The following is a 21,229-nucleotide window of genomic DNA, read 5'->3' as shown; positions in this document are numbered from 1 at the left end:
AAGCCTTTTAACCCCAATCTGAGAACACCTCTACAATGAGAGATATTTATGCAGCTGTTTGATCATGTTCCCAAGTCAAAAACAACACCTCCTTTGTAGGAGGAGATAATACTGTGAAGTGGATTGCATACATTAAACTTAAGCCAACACTCAACGTGACTTTGCCTGTTCTTTGTGTTACTGCATCTGTATGAAAGGATGGATGTAAAGTGCTTGAGAGCTTAGGACGAGCAGGACGAGACTGAGAGGAGAGCTTAAAGAAACAGAAGGAAAAAAACTGAAGGGCATAAACAAGGGGTCTTTAGCACGAGGCTCATTGGGGGCAGGTTCAATATTGAGACAGAAAGCTTTATAAACAGAGAAGAAAGAGGAAGAGTAGGATGTGTGGTTATAGGGAGTCCCCAGGAAACGAAATGACAACAAGTATTTTGCTCTACAGTCTCAGAGAAACAGAATCACAGTCAGTCAGTCCAAGGGTAAAGCCCACCAGCAGCCTGACCCAGAGGGTGAGCTTTCCAGTTAATATGTTTATCCAAATCCCTGGACCAGGGTTCACCCTGGCACCCAACTCTGGTTGCTGTGAGCTTGTGGAGGGCAAGCAAATGCCCCTAAGCTCATGCCCATCCCCATGCCCACACCTTGGGACAGAGAGCCATCAAAGTTGAAGTCCATGCCCTCATTTTCCATAAAGTCATTGAGCAGGATGGAGTCTACATCACAGTCCAGGCCATTAGGTATGTTCTCCATCTCCAGGTTGGGAGCCATTCGACTATGGGAGTTGTGCTGTTGTCCATGGTAACCAGCATTCCCCTGCTGGTGGTTATTGTGGTAGTAGCCATGCCAGGAGTTGGTCATACCCTGATGGTGAGCTCCTGGGTACGGCTGATGACGGGGGTGAGGCGCAGATGCCAGGCGACAGGGATCCTGGGGAACGTCCATAAGCCCAGCAGGGTTGGGGGGCAGGGATGGCGATGTTGGGAGGTGGGGTCGGGGCCCATAGTGGTTGGAGGTTTTGAGGCTATAGGGCTGCAGGATGTCAGTGCTTACCCGTGGGGAGAGAGCCTGTGGGGGAGGACCACCGGGCATGGGGTTGTGGGTGTGCATGTGACTCTGGCTGGAGCGAGGGTTGTGATCATGGCTGGGGTTAACTTTATTCCTGTGACCATGCTCATGACTGGCACCATAGTCATGGGCAGGGTGGGGCTTGTGGCTGTGGCTGTATTCGAGGCTGGCTTGGTGTTTGTGACCCTGATTGTGGTTCTGATGGTGGGTTGTGTTCTGGTCGTGGACGGAGCCATGGCCATTGTGTAGACTGGGATTGTGAGCATGCTCTTGGCTTTGATTGTGGCTACGATTCTGATTGTGGTTGTGCTGGTTGTGAACACCATTGGTTCCCTGTGTTATTAGTGTGTGTGTTTCCCGTCCCTGGCCTAGTAGTGTGTCTTTGTTGCAGTACGCAGGACCTCCGGTGAGTAGACTCTGCAGGGCGTTGTTCTCTGAGTAGCCTCTCATTGGGCGCTGGAAGCTGACTGGCTTGTTCTCCTGGATGGTCTCCATTGGAGTGTGATGCCTGAGCATCCCCAGGGAAGGCTGTCCATACATGGGCCCGCAGTAAGAACCCTCCGCCTTGGGTCCAGGCACATAGGGATAACCGTTGCATTTGATTGGTGGTGGCTGGGGGTAGCCACTCTCATCGAGACTGATAGCACCAGTCAGATCAGTCAGCTGGGGCAGCTCCACTGTGGGGCAGTGGCCCCCAGTGCCCAGGGCCGGGGAACGGGTGCTGGTGGGGCTGGGGTACAATCGCGGGGAGGCTGAACAGGACAACCCACCCTCCTCTGGTTCATCTGCCTCCGCCTCAGCCAAGATCGGGGACAGGCAGCCACTCAGCGTGGAGGCAGAGGAGGAGGTGCGGGAATGGAGATCCGTCCAGGTGTCATACTCCTCACCCCCCATGCCCACACCTCCTTTACCTGCTGGACTGCCATGCTCTGGGGAGCCTTGCAATGCTGGTCCACCGCCCTGACCGTGTCCCCGTCCAAGGCCTATAGCCCCTGCTCTCTTCCGGCTGATTCGACCTTTAGTCTTCAGGTAGCGAGTCCCATTGTCTACAGAGGCTGCACGTCGTCTGGGTCCCTTTCCCATCTTCCCACCCTCTGGGTTCAGCATCCACCAAGAACTCTTCCCTGTCCCTTCATTTTGCACCCGTATGAAGCGACTGTGTAAAGACAGGTTGTGTCTGATCGAGTTCTGTAACAAGAGAGAAAAAGGGAGAGAGAAGTAGAGAGATTAACATTAACACCCAAGGGAACATTTAGGGTTAAATAATCATTTCTTGAGAACACAAAGTCATTTCAAATTATGGCAAAACTATCAGAGCTGCATGGCAAGTGAGAAAAAAGATGGATAAAGAAAGAGAGGGAGACGGAGGGGAGAGCAAAGAGGACAGGGAGAGTAAAGGATCCAATCGATACCTCCCCTGACCAACCTCTCCTCTCCACACGCGCTCACTGAGTCATAATATGGACATGGGTGCAGCCTCCACATCAAACCATCACCAAGGTTACAGAAATTAATCACGCGAGGCAACCCAATCACAGACAGCCTGTATCGATTGCAGGGCCTCCAAATATGAGAGCCTGAGATCCCGCCAGACACAGGGAGGGAGGGAGGGTTCGAGTGAGGGTGGGGGGGTTGATTTGGCAGGAGAAGCTCTGGAAGAGCACAAGAATGAAAAAAAGAAACACTCACACATAGGCCTGGAATAAAATAGAGGGAGAGTAAACAGGGGGAGGCAGGAGGGGAGGGACATGCTCATTTAACCTCTTTTAAAAATCATGGCACAATCAACATAACTTGAGGCAACGGTGGCATTATGATGAAGTCTTCCTTATAGGTGCTTTGAAGGGGGGGGGGTGGCAGTTGTGGGCGAACCTAGAATGGGTGTCGGTGAGGGGGGGGGGGGAGGTGGGGGGCTGGGATAAGCCTCTCCAGACCCCTGTTTAAGTGTCTGAGTGACGGCTGTATAGTTAATCCAAGGCTCTGCAGCAGCATTTGAAGCTAGTGCCAACCTGGAGTGAGCTGATGAGATCTGAGCCGGCCTAAAGGAGAGCTTAGCAGGGATCCACATCCTCTCAGCTGGCCAAGTTAGTTTAAGTACAGCATGTTCATCCAAATCGTTCCTGTTTGTGTCATTATTCACACACTCGCCAGCCTTCCGCCCATTGCTTTCTCGCCCTCACTTTCTTTCACTCTCTTTTACCTTTTTTTGCTTCTTTTTTGCTTCTCTTTTGGGAGAAACCAAGCACCCCCCCCAGCCCAGCCCACAACTTCTCCCCCACGCACACAATCGCTCACTTTTCCTTTTTCTCCCTCGAGATATCTATCTATTTCTGCCTTGTTTATTACCTGCACATAGCTCACAATCTCTGTCTCCCGATATCTCGAGCCATTCTCTATCTTCATTCACCCCCCGCCTCCTGTCCAATTTTCCAGCTCTCGGCCCCATTCATCTCCCTCTCTGAGTCCCAGCGTCTCTTGATCACGACATTGTTCATTCTCTACCTCTCTCCACATCCATCCTCTCATCCCCTTACACAACTTCCATCCTTCCCCCCTCCCATCATTCTTTCAATCAGTCATTCATTCTGAATGGAAGATGGGAAAATATCAGGAAAAAAAACCCAGCAGGAGATGCAAATCTGTGTTCAGTAGGGGGCCAGCTTATATTTCACCCTACAGCGCAATCTATACAGTTAGCATATGTACCCCTCCACCACTCCTTACTTTGGCAGCGTACAGAGCCGCATGGCTGTGAACTGGACAGCCAGCTGAAAGAGGTGACGGCTCTTTGTTGTTGCAGCTTACTATGAAAAGCACAGCATCCACAACATCAGGTAATAGGTTTCTGGCAAAATGTTTACAGGGGGAATTCAGCTTTAAGTGGGTTTCAGATCAGTCTGGTATCTCGCTACTACTCTCATTCGTGTAGAAAAGCCCCCTCCACATGCACCCATCCCCTCAGCATGACTCCAAACAGGTAATTTCATCCCGTCCTCTATTCAAATCACACTGCTTTGGCTAGATCGCTCTTCACAGACTTGGAAATTGGATAGGAAGGAGAGGTGGTTTTTTTTTGCTGCTACCATTCAGAAGGGTCCACTCCAAAAAACCAGGTCGGCAAAATTGCACATGCTCAACGTTTGCCGACAAAATACACAGACTTCACTTCTCAGCTGCGCCACGCCACGGAGCACAGACTTAATCAAAGCCAAATTGAACGATGACGCTGTGTGAAAGAGGCCGCCAGTGGAGGCGACCTGCATCAGGTGATCTGAGAGCGGCACCCTGACAGGTTCCTCCTCAATGTGAAGGCTCTGGCTGGGCGTAGCCATGGCAACTGAGTAAACCAAAAGAGGGAGAAATGAAGAGAGTGGAGGTGATTGTGGGGGGAGAGATGGGAGTGTGGGAGGGGAGGGTTGATGCTGTTTGATGCTGCAGGCAACTCCAAACAGCCTTTTATCTGAATCTGTCAGATTCCTGCTTCCAATCCACCAGGGAGGCTCAATCACCAGTAGTCCCAATGCCTCACTACCTGTACCAAGCTGTGATTAGCAGCAGTGTGCTTGTGTGTTAGTGTGTGTGTGTGTGTGCGTGTGTGTGTGTCTGTGTGTGTGAGTGTGAGAGAGAGAGCTTCTGTATAACTACCAGAGCAACAATTATACCACAACTGCTGTTCCTTCACCTGCTGATACAATGTAGATAATATAATGTGGCATATCTCTGTATTAGTATATAATAATATGAAACTTATGTAGGTGTTTGGGCTTCGAAGGACATTTCTGTTTCTGAAACCGTTCCTAGTGTGAATGTGGTGCTGACACTCACCCCCTAATCTTACAATTTCTATGCCTCAATATGATTTCCAATGGTCCGCCCCCGTATCTGAACACATGAGTGCAATAAGGCTCCAATGAATCATTAACTAATTAGCAAAAGGCATATGAATACGATCATGCATATGAATATGTATGATCGTTTTGGAGGATGTAGCTGGTGTTGCTGTTGGAGTGTATGGCATTATACTAATTATTTTCTAGCTAGTTTAAATCCTTGAGGACAGGCCAAATAACTGAAACCCCTCTCTCGCATCACTCCACTACAGGCATCTGCCAGGCAAATTAAAGTTTGTGCATGAGGTGATTCAGCTCTAACTATAATTAAACAAAGAAAACCCGATTAAGGAACAAGGCTGGGTCAATAGAATAATATGAGGCATGGTCAGTGTGCAGTACAATGGATGGGCTGTAGAAGAAAACTGATGTGGAACCACCTGAAACAATTAAAGCTAAATCTTGCTTGTAAACTTGCTAAATGCTGCTAGTTTGCATAATAAGCCAATTAACATATTGATGATACCGTTGCATTGTATCAGAATTCTGGCTGGTGTCAGATGATTTTAGTCATTCATGTCTCTCATACTGTCTGTGCTCACGAACCTGTTGTCAAGTACAATGAGTCTTTATGTTTCTATTGTTTTCTACGCCTTACACTCTAATCAGTGGTGTAACTTCAGTCAATCACATGGAGTTGACCAATGATCTGTCTCTGACTCAGTCAAGTCAGTCAGTGATAACGGTTCTCTTTTCTATACTCACTAGCCCAGCTGTTGTTCAGACAAAAATAATGTAACTCACCATAAGCACTTTGTGGCCAAACTACATGTATCTTTTCTTGATTTATTTAGGCTATTATGAGTCATTTGAATGTCTCAAGTTTCAGTGGTATGCTGAACGGAATATTGTTAATAAAGTTGACACTATGAACTCACTCACCAAAAATAAGTTCCAAGCAACGATTTATAAGCAATTAAGTTAGTTATAACGCAACTGTCTCTATGGACTATTCCTCCCAATAAAAACAAAAGCATTCGTGACAAAGAGCAGCTGTGGGAGCTATGTGGTGGTTAGATGGGTCTACAATTCGTAGGACACCAGAAATGACTGTTATCCCATTTTCTACAGACAGCCAATGCTGGTCTCTTTTAACCAGGACCACAATTTCTCCCTAACCTACAAAGAAGTTCCTATAACCATGACAACAAACATTCCAAAACTAAGCTGCCATTTTAACCCAAACCAACAATCAGTCCCCGACCGTAACCATGTCCTTTTTGTCCCTAAACCTAACCAACCCGATGTGGCACGAATGCTTCTATTTCTGCAATGGTTCAAAGGCACAGACACAAGATATTGTCTTGTCAGCACTAATGTAAATTAGTAGAAATTATGTATGTAAATATATGTCTCATTGTGCGGGATGGAATCTAGAGCACCTATTGGTAAAAAGAGCCCGTGGCATCTGTGGCGAGAGCTGAGGAAACAATTAGCCACAATAAGCTGGTAAAGATGTACTATAAGTACTCATTAGCGAACAGCCAATAACAGCAAGTTAAATAAATGAACCTAATAGACCAAATAAACATATACAAGGATGTTATTATTCTCTATAGTGTTTGACTATAAACAACATACACAGTGTTTTGTGGCTAAGTGCAACAATAAAGAAAACAAAACAAGGTAACAGAAAGAAATGTGGCTATTTGCGAGTTCTGAACTAACAGAAGGAATCAATTTAATTGGCCAAAAATAAACATTAAGATGCGGATTTCGTTATTGACAAAGTCAAACCAACTATTTTAATTCTGGTTAGAGGAGTGAGACCAATCACACACTGGTTTCATCATCACTGTGTATCTGTAAAACAAATTCTAAATTCAACAAAGTAGTAGTAAACAACATCTTATCTTGTCTAGCATATAGTAAACCCATTGGGAAGCTCATTGATGAAAACATCTACTCCAGTGCTGTTTATGAATATTTTTCTCCAAAAAAGGATCAGCAAAAGAAAAAACTTAGACTGGAGTTTATGACTTATAAAAAGAGAAAATGGGTAATGCAATGGAAGTTTCTATTATGATGCTGATCCAGCATCAATCACTATGGATCCAGTTTCGAACGGTATGTTTGATTGATTGATTGAGAAGTATAATTTAAGCATTTGGCGTGTTAGTAATAAAAGTGCTGGATGTCCTCACTGAGTTTAATCATAATTCCTCTAAGACAACTTGAGTTATGGCCAATTTCTTGTCAGGCCTCTTTATTTGTTAGGTTTGATTGATTGCCATGTTTATTTACATATTGCTGCTCTATGGTTGAATTGTCAATTTCAGTCCAACCAGACTGTATACCAAATTTGGAGTTGATTCAATATGTCTATGCCATTTTCATACTATGCAAATTAACAAAAAACACAATGCTGGCTTTTATTGTACATTGAGCTGAGCTTCTGAGTAAAGTTATTGATTCCTTTGAAAATTGTAGTTTTAAGGTGTAATTAGAGTGTCATAATCTGCCAACTGGGCTAGTGTTTTATTTTTTTGTAATATCTTTTTTGTTATTTCAACAGTTGTGGCAGACAACAAATAATGGTAAGTCTAATTGAAGAAAGGTCATATATCAGCTTGACTTGTTTGCAGGATTGGAACATCACATGTGATGTGGATACTCCAGGTTATTATAGCAATCAAAGGCCATGTCGCAGGAGATGTCACAGATTAGCACAGTGTCAGCCACAGTGGAGGAGCTGCTCAGTGAAATCCTCCAGTATACTCTTTGGCTGGAATGAAACCTGCGTCGTCTCAGCCCTCAATGGCACAGGGCTGCCCGTCTGGGCTTCAGTGTACATATTAACTTGTCAGAAAGACTGATTCTGAAGTGGAGAAGCCTGTTCCCACTGCTCTCAGCCTTTGCCTTTCTGCTAATGCAGCAGGAGATGGACTGTTGCAGTGCAAACGGTGACTAGACCTGGCCTCACATCCACCCGGCTCCTCTACAGGGAACCAGCTGCTCTGTATCCGTCTCCACTCCTGTATTTCACACATAAAAACTGATTGAGTATGATCTTGACACAGTGCTGCTTTTACAGAGTCCGGGGATCATCAGTCCACTGGTTGGCTAATGGCCCGAGGACAAACAGATCTGTCGACACACTATATTCTTGCACATTTTTTAAAAGGCAAGGAAAAATGTATGAACGTATAATTTCAACAAATCAAAGGATCCATACACAACTGAATAAAAAAATCACAGCTTTGGGGTCAGGACCATGGTCAGGACCATGGGCAGAGTGAATCGATAGTGACATCATCACCACCTAATGTTACTATTTCTGAGGAGAGCTGGAAGTCTGATGGGCCAACTTTATGCATGTTAAAGGTCCAGCGTGTGCAGTGAATATAATATTCAGAATTTTTCCTAATTACGTTTTCACTAGTGTATAAAAGGCTGCAACTAAGAATCAATGTGTTTTTATTCGAATGTCCCCTTAATATTTACATGAGGAGCAGGTCTTCTTGCAAAGAGTACACCATGTTGTAGGATCATGTTTCTGCGGTAACCCAGAAATGACCAACACTAACTCTGGAGAGGGACTTTTACCTGAAGGTCCTCATAGGTTATTATTATAGTTATTATTATTAAATTATAACTAAATTATAACTGCATAATGATAAATTATGCCACTAAATCCCTCACACAACAGGTCTCTCTGAACAGTATTCTTTTCTGAAATGTATCCCTTAGTTGTGCATTCAGAACAAAGTAACAGTAAGCTACCCAAAATTTTTCCAGGATAAAATATTCTCCCTTTAGAGACGTAAAGGTTGCTGTAAAATGTTTGTGGTTTGTTTCTTCAAGAACACATTAGACAAAATGTCATCAGTCCAAACACTCATAAATGTCCCTAAAAAGAAAATAAACATAATGCAAGTTCAGATTCTCAATTTAGTTACAATTTAAAAACTTGTGATTGTTTTTGACATTTAACAGTTTGTGATGTGACATTAATAACCAGACACTTGCTGCCAGTTTAAACATTCAGACACATTTCAGATTTGACGAAAGTGCTTCCTTTCTTTTCTTTCCCTGATGTTTGTGTTGCTATGACGGCAGCAGCAGCCTCAGAGTCCAGCCTGGCCCAGCCACAGGCCCAGCGGAGGACAAGCAGGCCTCCAGCAGCTCTGACCGTGGACTCTCTACAGTGCACACCATGTAATTATTATTATTATGATTCACTGCAATTATGTGTCAGCCAATAAAAGAAACTGACACTTAGAGATGGAGAAAAGTCTGAAAACTGTTGGGTTTCTTCTCTTTTCCCTGTCACTCATTTTTCCATCGTGTCTGAGCTGTGACGTCTACTCAAAGCCGTAACCAGCACTCATCAGTTTTTAGTGCTTGTTATCTGTGCATTGGATTTTCTGTCGCAGCCTATGATTCATGTCTCAATGAAAAGTTCAAGTTAGTGTTTGAAAGTAATGTAAGAGGTCCTTTGTGACAAATTTCAAACCAAAAAATGCAATAACATTACAGATCATTGTTTCAATTCCCATTGTGTTTTCACATACAACACTAGTTTATTATCAGTAAATGAAAAATATATTAATGTATAAGCATAAAATTACACTTTTGCCACAGTCAACGATTCTGATGTTAAAGGTTCAGTGTGTAGAATTTAGTGATATCTAGTGGTGAAGTTGCATGTGGCAGCTGAATACCCCTCACCTCACCCTCCCCTTTCAAACATGAAAGAGAAACTATGGTAGCCTTCAGTTTTCATAAAAACTCAAAAGGTGTTTAGTTTGTCCAGTCTGGGCTACTGTAAAAAATGATGTTAATATAAAGTATTTAAATGTGAAGGGCCCATCCTAGGGTAAAGAAAAAAAACAGTTTATTTTGAAAGTTATTTATAGATTTAAATAAAGCAGCATTTCTTTTAAAACTAACTCTACCCAAACACAAAATAAGCTCCGTCATATGAAAATAGGTTAGGATTGCCAGACATTAATTAAATATGGATGATGTGCTAGGCTACCATTAATGTACCCTTCACATTGTTCATCCATATCCATGTTTTGTGCAGCCCACTCTAGACGGGCAGAGAGAACTGATGGAGGTCCTGCAGCCACAGCTTCACTCTCAACAAACCTCCGATTTCTCAGCTGCGCCGGGTCGTTGTTGTGTCTGCTGCTCTGAGTCAGTCAGACCTTTAGTAGGAGACTCTTTCAGCAAACCACTGGACCCTGGCCTTCACACAAGGCTGACATTTCTTTGTCAATCATTGACTTTTCCATCTTCACCAACCAATTAGCATACGACTTAACTAAATGCACATGAGCAGTTATCATGTATTTTATTTTTTTGTAAAGCATAAGTCGTAGTACATATATTGTCAAAATTTAAGCAGCAGATACTGACTTTTATCCAAAAAATATCCAAAAACAATACAGCTCCTTTATTACTTTTTCTGATCCTTCCAGAGCCACATAAAATAGCACACAACTGTTGTACTCACTGTGATGATTAAAAGAAATGTCATGTTGTGTGTGTCCTCTTGACCTGAACATGTACAGAGAACGCACAAAGTAACATGTGGGGACACACGTTCTTTGTTTCAGAATGTGATGAATCTGTGTCAGAGTGTGAGAGGCTGACTTCTCTCTACGACTGAACATTATATTACACTATGAGTATTTGGGACCCGCACCCCCGTACCTACATTTGTATTGAGACCCTGTCTACAAAATTCTTTTTTAAATGATCACTAACTGTATGTTCTGCCCTTAGTGGGACACATTGTGTCTCATCCTCCTTTTCAGAATAGCAAAGTCAAAGTTTCTTGATTATCATTATTTTAACCCCACTGACCCCTTTTCTTAGCTAGTTAGCTAGCTAATATTAATTACATCTTTTGCAAATTAGCAAGTTTGTTGCATAGCAACAAGAATGATTGAACCCATTGCACCCGTTTCTCTCTTGCTGTCTCTCTGTTGGTAGCGACTCTCCAGACACAGCTTTGTGACAGATTAGAGAAAAGCCTCCATATTAATTATACAGAACAACTTGTATCAACATATCTCTGGACAGAGTCAAAACAAAAATAAGGTTTTCAATTATAAAATCCGACTACAATCTTAAAACAGTCCATCTATAACAGTGGTCAGTCCTCTCCACATTGATTAGACATTCATTCAGTTTAGACTTGTGTGCTGCATCTTTATCCATTATCACGGTGGCCCTGCCTGGCAGCATTGAGGCGCATTATTCCCGCTGATCAACAAGAGACTCTGCTCCTCTGCTATTTTCTAATCACTCTGATCTGCCCGTCTCTGCAGCTAACAAATACTGATAACCACATGTATTTAGTTATTAATCGATGGTGTCGGATCATGAATCCAGATCATTCCGGTCACTTTAACCCTGATGTCCTGATCCTGAAGCAGCGGTGGTTATAATTATGCAGCGGCAGGACATCTCTAAAAAGATTAACGTTGCGGAAAACATGAATCGATCAAGTTCAGTTTCTGCATCAATGCTGAGCCGTCCACGTCTTCATCGCGATGCATCTAAGCATCGAGAAATGGCCACACCTCTAGTTCAGACACTACTGCACACACAGACAAACCAACACACACACACACACACACACACACACACACACTCACACACACAACACACTATAATCAAACAAATGGAACCATATATACAGTATTTCACAACTTGACACATGTTCACCTCGATGTGCACGCACACACAGACTCACACACATCGCCCCCCACCCACCCCAAACTGGCAATCATGCTTAATCCCTCTCCAGCCTGAGTAATCCCCGACAATCCAAGGCTAATCCTGGTTAATTCTGGGCACTCCTCAGCTGGGTTTCACCCTGAAACCACAGAGGCAGGGTGGGGATTGGTCGGATCATGGCGACTGAGGGTGGGCGCGGTGTTGGTAGACATAATTGGTCGGGCAGTTATTGGGAGCCAAGAAAAACAAGCACAGGTTTTCACAGGCCTTCAAAATAAATCTGGATTGACCTCGTCCACGTCACATCCCAGCCTCACTGTTGTCCCTGCTCCTGATAGAAAACATGTTTTTCACCAGAGTACTGTGTGTTTGCGTGTCCACGCTCTTACAAGGCCGTGGAGCTTTGTCTGACTGCTATGAGAACCTGGCCTGAGAAACAGATTGAACCTTTTTCTTTAATTTAAAGGAAAATAAATAGCTCAAATAAAAACACAAGCAATATAGACAGTATGAGACATTTCTCCGTTGTTAAGGGGCTTCTGAGAAGTCATTAGCCTCTATTCAATCAGCTCTACCTATCGAAGCTCCTAGCTCAATTCTTCTTAGCGGCTATCGATCCTGATTCCAAAATGAAGCACTTAAGACGCCTTGATCAAGCTGCTCCTTAATCTAGCGTTAAGGAGATTGAGACCTTTTCACCTCTTGTCGCAGACGTATTACTTTGGCACAGGGATACAGTGACAGTCAGAGCACACGCACAGCCTCACTTTGGGTTTTATAGTCTGTTTAAGCCCCTTTGGTGCAGAGCAGGCGGCAGGAGCACTCTTACTCTTTGCCATTTTGAAAAAGCTGTCAATATACACAAAGCCAAGAGTGTTAATGAAGCAATATGCCAGTGACAGGGGTTGGATGGAGAGGCTTTGTTAGAAACAAGGAGGCCTCTGGTATATGCAGGCCCAACTGTGTGCCTGTTTGACTGAGTTTGAACATGCAAACTGCAGGATAAATGGGCCCGAACTGTTGATACGTCCCTTACAGGGGAGTCTTTAGGGGTTTCAGTGGAACATCATGTAGTGGATGTTTAAGTGCTTTCTGCTTCACATTTTAAGGAGCCCACCTCTAATCTATGACGCATTCCGAGGCACATTCAAGAGGAGGGTCGCGTTTTAAATCCCGCGCAGCACTCCATTAGATGTGGTCCGGCACAATTCCGCCGAGCGTGGTGGGGATTTGTTCTCAGCCGCCTTGTCGAGAAGTAGTGGGACGAGGCAAAGCTGTTTTCTCTCCTTGCTCAACCATTATTTATTAATCCATTTCACACAGCCAGGAGTCATTATGCACGGTCCTGTCAATGGGTATCTCTCTATGCTGCACATTTATTTGATAATAAGCAGGAGTGGGGGAGAAGATAAAAGCACTGACTGCGCTCATTGTGGAGCGTTTTCTGCAGGCGGGGAGACTTAAATGAGAGCAGCCAGGCTCTGTGTGGGAATGGGTCTCGTCTGCTAAGCCTGTCTGGAGGCAATCGATGGAAATTAGTCAACGCTAAAGATTCACTTCCTGTGACTGATGTCACAGGCAGCGCTTGTCTCTTTGAAGAGAAATAAAGAAGTGGGAGGCTGAGGGATTAATGGGGTTGGAGAAGGTGTGAGCATGCAGAGTTTGGGTGGGAGCTAAGCTGGGAAAAATGCTTTCCTTTTGGTGGACTGCAGGACAATAATAGGTCACAGCATCCAGACAAATAGTGTAGCTATAGGGACAATTGCGAGACAAAATAACATGTTTGGAAATAAGCCCAGCAAAGGCACAGACCAATCATTTGCAATAAAGATGTGCAGTCACATTTTCACATACATGGTTGTGCTGCAGCTTTTTAAAAACCATGACAGACACAGTGTGGAAAGTTGAAAGTGATACAACTACTTAGATTGTTAGAGATGTTTTGTTGCTGTATAACCTGCACCAGAAAATACCAAATTAGAAGATGATGTGTTTTGCAGTTTGACTAAAGACTGAATGTTAAAAATCAACAAAGAACTTTTGTGTCGGAACAAATCTGGAAATATATTTGTAAAGTGTTTTAATTGGTGGTTCTTTAAATCATGATGGTGTTAAAAGAACCACAAACCTCATCAAAACATCTTTAAGGAATGCTTTTTTATAACTACCTATGATAGTGTTTCTACTACTAGCAGCAGCAGTTTCAGGTGTACACTGGCAGTAGCTGTGACAGCTTGATCAGAGTTAGTGTCTCAAGTAGTTGTACTGAGGCCGCCTCCTAAAAGGTGCACTAGTTAGCTTCTCCTCAAAGTACAGCTGAGGGACTTGAGCCTTCCACTCCCCCCTTACTCCCCGTGGAGCTCCAAGCTCAGGGGGAAAAGGCAGAGAAGCGAGGCAGACAGGAAGGGAGGTGGAGGAGAGGCAGGGAGCGAGGCGTCGTCTGGGGCTAACCTGAGAAAGGTAGACGAGGAGTGAGCCTGAGGGGCCAGGGGCGGACAGCAAGCCAAGTCCCCAGCGGAGGGGCCTCTAATTGGAGCTGCCGAGGCAGCCTCTCCCTCTGCGGATGGACATAAGGAGTGAGTGAAGGCGGAGAGCCCGGAGGCGGGAGAAGAGGGCAGATAAAAATAGAGCCGGCAGATTAACGAGCATCTGAAAGCAGGGCAGGGGATCGGAAAATCCTCCCTGCGTGCCAGAGATGCCCGGTCCTCAGGCCACAGTCATCTCTGTGGAGACTGATGGACTCAGAGTGGACAGGACTGGTGCATCCTTTCTGTTGCCTTTCCTTACATCACGATCACCGGGGGGGGGGGGGGGGGGGGGGGGGGGACACCGCTATGTCCTGTTCGAGGACTTTATTTACATTTTAATGAAGCACTTAAGTCATCAATTTGCTGGTTAAAAGTTTGGACTTTTAATTCAATAGAATGATACCTGTCTTGATCTTTTCACTAATTTGAATAATATTCTCAGATATCATAACTGTACTGGTTTTATAGCAAAATAATAGATAAGAGATGTTTTCCCTCATGCCTTCCCAGCTTAATTCTGTTGGTTTGAAGAATCTCTGCTTGTTTCTTTGTGAATAACTACAAGCAAGCTGAATACTGAACCGGAGAATTAAACAATATACCTGAAGTTTTACTTAGTTGGTCACTTTCAGTGCTGATTTTACTGATTATTTTTTCCATTTAACATTGCGAGGCAGCGAGATTTAACACATTAGGAGGCCATCTTTCTAAGCTTCCAGCTATTTGTATCCAAACCACAGTGGCTCTGACCAATCAGCGCCAAATGAGGGAGGAAACACTGGCAGCAACGGGCCTGTAATAAACTTCTGTCACACCGACATTAGTGGGTATACAGAGGTTTTTAATTCAGGTTAACCAGTTGAAAAAAGGCAATTGACTCCTTTTCCATTTCAAGTAGGAAAGTATGCTTCTCTTATTATTCCCCGAATGCATTATGTTTTTGAAGTCACAAACCAAAAACCAAGGCACTCGCCCACCTTGTTGTGCCAAATGAGCACGTTCATCTGGGTGTCTTGTTTCCTTGGGTGCCAGATCAGATAAAACCCTTATTCTACTGCAGAGCTATTTTACCCAGGAGTGAATAAAGATAAAGGTCAATACTAGTGGGTGTTAGTGGCTTCTTTGACCAGTGGAAAAGTTGCTGTAGTTATGATGACAGTCAGAAGCAACTGTCCTAAAGAGGTTAGCTGAATTGAAAACTGCGATGGACAATGATAGAGAGATATTTCATCCAATCAAATACTGAGTATTTTTGGAAAGCACCTGTCCTTTCCCATGAAGCCTCTCCAGATGGTGCTGTGTAACAAACCATCTGGAGCATCAGACAAATAAAAATGCTCACACTTTTTGTTCTTTTGTTTTTAGCTATCGGGCGACTTCACGAGGAAAAAGATAGCAAATGAGACCGACAGCAAACTAGTCTTGTTCAGCCCATTTGCTAGCGAAAAGCTTTGTGAACTACCCTAATAGCTAAATGATTAATACCAAAATTCCATTTTTTTACCTACAATAATAATTAATTGGCTAATTTAAGATAAGCTTTGGCTATTTTACTACCATTTTCTATAATATCATGTATGCTTGATGCAGCCAGTTTCTGAACTTGGAGAACAATGGTAAATGTAGTTTGTCACCTCCACCTTTGACTCACACTCATAAAAAGGAGTCACCCCCATGTCTCCCTCCCTCGGGAGCTTTCACACGCCAGGTGGAGCATTGTGACACCTATGGGAGCCAAAGGAGAAGCTGACAAACAGGCCTGATCACACCTGCCATCGGGTCTCAGGGGCGCACCACCCGCCTCAACACTCAGCTGTCACATCCATCCAGCACACTGACGCTGTGCGACACCTCCAACAAATTCACTGATCCACAGTCAAAAGCTGATACACTGGCAGAAACACCGGTTAAGACATTCTGAATGGCACATTAATAAGAAAGGTTAGGTTGACTTTAGCTGGAGACATCACAGACACTCACAAACGCCAAACAACACCACGCAGCTTGTTACAAGAATAACTACTACTATAACAACCCAAACCCTAACAGTTCAAATCGTTTCCACCTTTGCACTTGGTTGCACAAAAAACATCAAATAATGACAGTTAGTATTCAACACTATTCATTATTAGTTTGTATATAATATACAGAAAATTAATTCATAATCAGAGCTCAAAATCTCGATATATCTGCCTCCAAACCTTTGCTTGATCTACCAACCTATATAAATCTTCCTGTTGGTCAAGCAGGATGGACGTTTGGTTTATTTATTTTCATTTAGTGTGACATTGTGTTAGCAGGATAATGTTTGGATAATTCATCAAAATAAATTATGAATTTCTGATCAAATACTGTAATTTATGGGAACACCTCTTGTAAGTGTGACTCTGTAAGGCCAAAAATACATTTTAAAGAACAAGGCCTGTGGCAAATGAAGTTGGTATTTTCTTTACAATATTTGGTACTAAATCTTTTCTTGGACAGTATTTCTCTGTTAAGCTGATGTGTCCGGTTTACAGCAACACAACATCGACACTCAACTGCTAGGAGAAAGACAGTCTCTCAAGTTCACTGCTGAGACTGCTGCTCTCGTTGGCCTTAGTGGCCGAGGGTCTTTCCCAAGTCACACCTTATAAATGCTACATTTCCTTTCCGTTCTTTCAGATGCTGACCATTCACTGATTCATGGAAAGGGGCGACTGAGTATAGGTAAACAAGTAGGTTTATTGCAGTAGCAAAACACCAGGAAATATACTTACACAAACATAGCCCCCAGTTTGACTATGAGACTGTCCATCAATGCCTTTATAATTTTAAAAGTATAATTTTTGTCACCCATTTTGCTGTAGTCACTACATAGAGGTACTGCTTCCCAACCTGAGGAGTCTAGGGTCGACTGAAGCCATCAGTAGCTCTGTCAGCATACATCTGGGTATGTGAGGGCTGTTTTTAAATGGACATTATAATGTAAGCAGTAGGGATGGGCTTAATTAATCGACGATCGATTAATTGATCATTAAGAATTTCGTCGAGGAAATAATTTTTTCATCGATAAATTTGGTAATTACACATTTGACCACGGGGGGCAGTGTTTGAAAAAAACGCCACAGACCTACTCAGTTACCTGCGAGTTACCGTGTTACCATTTCCAAAGTAAACACGAAGAAGTCACGGCGAAGTTTAGCTTGGGACCATTTAGAATTAAAAAGTGAGTTGGTTCACTGCAAACACTGCGAAGCTGTGTTTAAGAACAACTCGGCCACGACTCAAATGATGTACCACTTGAAGAACGCACATCCGACCCTGGTTAATGGCGGCGCGTCCTGCTCTCGGTCTCACTCTCAACCTAGCATCAACTCGGTGTTAGCACGGAGGAGCTGCGATGCACAACGAGCAGAGACAATGACTTAACAGGTGGAAGGTGAATTGAATAAGGTTCCCCAGGCTAGCCAAGTTAGCACGGAGCTACCTGTGTATCACGGCGACGTCAGTCCTCTCAGAGCGAGTTGTTTCAGCAGCTGGACTGACGGTCACCAGGCTGTGTTCGCGTCTGACTCCAGAGCATGTTAACATGTCATCTTTCTCAACACAAATCAGTAGGCTGGTGCTGAAGTTGTATGTGAGTTACTAGTTTTTTTTATGAAGCTTTCTCGACTAGGTCCCTTGTTTGATAGTTTTGAGTTACATGTGGCAAAACCTGTCAGACCTAAGTATTATATATTTGTGGTTAAGTTATTGTTTAACATGATTGTTTTTTATATTATTAGTGTTTAGTAGCACCGGTTTCTGGCTGTCGGCTCCGCTGCTTGAGATTACGGCAGCGCATATTTTGTTCATCTTGTAATAAAGATCTGAATGAGGAAACACGATTTGTTTTTTTTTATTTTCACTGCATTTTAATATAGCCTATAAATAGTGCATTTTTGAATATAAAAATATTAATGATTAATCGAAAACTCGTCATTAATTCTCCCGACGATCGATTAAGACAATTTAATCGAATGCCCATCCCTAGTAAGCAGATAACTGCATCATGTTCACTATGCTTGTCATCATTAATGTGGCGAATTTTAATCCAATATGATTCATAATCTATTGCAGATCATTGCAGTTGGAAATGCTGCCACTCCCTTATACAATTGCAGTTGTGGGCAGCGATTCATAGATCTGGAACCAGACTTTAAAATCACGTCACTGCACTTTAAAACTTAACATGTGCCGTCTTCTTTATCAACTGCCACGAACATCACAGGATTAATGACCTCAGACAGAAAGATTTATCAAAACAAAATGTTGTATTATATATCAGTTAAACTTGGTTATTGTCTCCTTTCACAATGGATCCTCATTAGTTTAATCTTTAATTGTTTCTTAGTAACCTGACACCTGCTTTGGGGCCCACAAATACCAAAGCAAGTCATTATAGCTCATTTATGGCAATCATACACAATCACTGCAGACAATAAATGCATCAAAGTTTTGTTTGATTTAATTAGTCCTTTTTTGAATTCGGACCAGCTTTGGTGACATTTTTCAAAACTCAAGGGACTGCGACTTGAGGTTAATATTTTTTTCCCCAGAAAATGCCAATTCCTCGGGTCACACCCTATGATAATTCAAATCTCTTTTAAGAGAAACACATCTCTCAGCAGATGTGCTATTTTTAAGTATGCCAAGAGTTTTTTTGTTTATTTTTAATCAGACTCTTCTCTACATGTGCTGAGTGTTCATTATTCCAAGACAAGGTTATATATTCCCATTCAGCAGATGCAAGCTGGGAAATTAAAGTGAAATTGATGAGAGAAGACATGGAAGGGAGCGGTGTACATATCCAGAAGTCATATACATGTATTTATCAGAAGTTATCCTGTACCACTAACTAACATCTGAGCAGAAGTCAAACCCCTCACTGACAGTGTGCACTCACACACACACAGACACACACACACACTCACACACGTACACACAGACACACTCACACACACACACACACACACACACACACACGCACACAGACACACATCTCGTGCTTCACTGGCATGGCATGCTGGGCCGGCTCATTACAACAAAGCCAAGCTACTAGTTGCTAAGGAGACCTGAGGGAGAGGGAGGGATCCTGTTGCCATGGCAGCAAGCCTGCATCCTGCCAACTGTCTTCCCCCATGAGACCTGACCATCGTAGACAGAGAGAGAAAAAGCGATGGGGAGGAAAAGTGAGGGCAGAATGGAGTAAGGAGAGAAAGGCTGGAGGGGGTTATGGTTAAGATGTTGAAAGAGAGGGACTTGCCTGCGAGGCATCAGGCTTGTTGCAGAACCACAGAGACTGTTGAAATAATGCAAAGGGAAAATTGATGGGGTGAGAGCAAAAGAGGGAGATCTTTAAAAAGAAAAACGCTTAAAAGCGCCAGCGTTTTCCCATGGCTAATGTGGTCGCAGCGTGGCCAACCACAACTAGATCCAGGCATTGACAAAATGACGTTAAGTACCCAGACACCAAACCCCTTCTTGACTCCCACAATCCCCACCCCATAATGCCACGCATGTCCCGGAGTGAACCGCCTGCCTCTCGGCTTTTTACTACTTGAGCAGAAGATCTGACAGAGCTTTTGGATGAGCTTTCACAGAGCCCATCCGTCATGGAAAGAAATCTGCTTTGGTGAGAGTGAGCCGTAATGAACGACCGATGGGAGGGAGTGAGAAAAGAAAGCGCGAGAGAGAGAGAGAGAGAGAGAGAGAGAGAGAGAGAGACAGCGAGCATCTGGGAGGGATGAACGGAGAGAGATTAAACTGATTGGGGAGCGCAGAAGAAAGGGGACGAGGAAGTCATACCAGGCGAAAGAAGAGAGAAGAAGTCCTCAGTCTCAAATTCAAATTAGCCTTGTTGGTTTCCAAGGACACTGAATTGTTTCCATCCTCCATCTCTCTCTCTCTCTGTGTTGCTGTCTCTCCCCCACCATCCCTCCTCCCCCCCTTTGCCTTCTTCTTCTTTTTCTCTCTCAGACTTCACCAGCTCTCACTAAATCATTCTTTTCATTGCCTACGACTGGTCTGTCACGTAGAGGTGTACATGTGTGTCAAGGGAGCAATAATTGCGGCGCTACAATATATTAACACCTGAAGCTCTTACCTCTCGCCACCCTCTGCACACACTGGAACTCTTCTACCTGATGTGAATTCAATAGTCTGAAAGGAATCTGAGGTCGGGTTTGGGTCAAACAGAAGTACTTCATTTCTTTGCCCAAGGCTTCTAACTTGTGAATGAATCTCTCTCTTCAATCAGCAGTGCCCAACCTGACTGTCACACAAAACGCTCATGATAGACGGTTGCACAAAGCCAAAGTCCAGAAAAACATTGGAATTTGATTAAAGATCTATTTATTAATGACTAATGTTAATGTTTTTATCTTTTTCACATTATCTGGAGGATATCTCTAGAAGGTACGCTAGAGACATCAGGCCGTATAGAACTAATAGTTGGGTTGAATGATGTAAAAAGTAACTATGACAAAACAGTTATGTATTAACTCATGGAAAATTGGACTCGGTGGTCCGCTGATAAACAAATGCCGTAGCCAACTCAGGCGACTGATGACTGGTGGACACAACACACCATTGGCACCCGACATTTTCCACTGAAACAGTTTTAATTTATTTAAAATGGTCGGCCTGCTGATGTGTCGCCAGCTAATTTGTCGAGCATGTTTGTAACTGTGCTGCAGCGATGACACATCGCACAGACGTGGGTAATTGCGGGTCTTTTAGTTTTCTTTAAAACTTTCCACAATACTGCGGTTACTCTGCGCCTCCCATTCGAGAGCGTGATGCATATTGAGTGTGAACCCAATCGACGCCGGATACAAGAGGCAACTTTCATGTTAGTTAAAGTTAAAAGCAGGTCTAAGGTTAAAAAACTGACAAAAATCGTGTTCTTCCAAATTGTTCAACATCTCCTGCTCTGCCTGTACCAACCAGCATCAAGGCACCACAGTGGACAGGAGTGAGAAACAACCCTGAAGACTAGCACTATGTTAAAAATAAAGAGATAGAACATGTGTA

At 43.5% G+C, this 21,229-nt stretch overlaps 1 protein-coding gene across 1 annotated transcript in view; it reads right to left on the bottom strand.

The window, feature by feature from the left end:
- Window positions 1-552: 552 nt before the first annotated feature.
- The window catches only part of foxo6b (forkhead box O6 b), a 42,281-nt gene continuing 21,604 nt past the window's right edge, over window positions 553-21,229 (bottom strand). The window contains exon 2 of the mRNA XM_061093228.1: window positions 553-2,250. Coding sequence (XP_060949211.1) covers window positions 553-2,250 — 1,698 coding nt within the window. The remainder of the gene's footprint in view (window positions 2,251-21,229) is intronic.

The sequence above is a fragment of the Limanda limanda genome, chromosome 19 (assembly GCF_963576545.1).
Source record: "Limanda limanda chromosome 19, fLimLim1.1, whole genome shotgun sequence".
NCBI classification, from domain to species: domain Eukaryota; kingdom Metazoa; phylum Chordata; class Actinopteri; order Pleuronectiformes; family Pleuronectidae; genus Limanda; species Limanda limanda.
The sequence above is the reverse complement of the archived record's forward strand: the minus strand, read 5'-3'. Positions and strand labels throughout refer to the sequence as shown.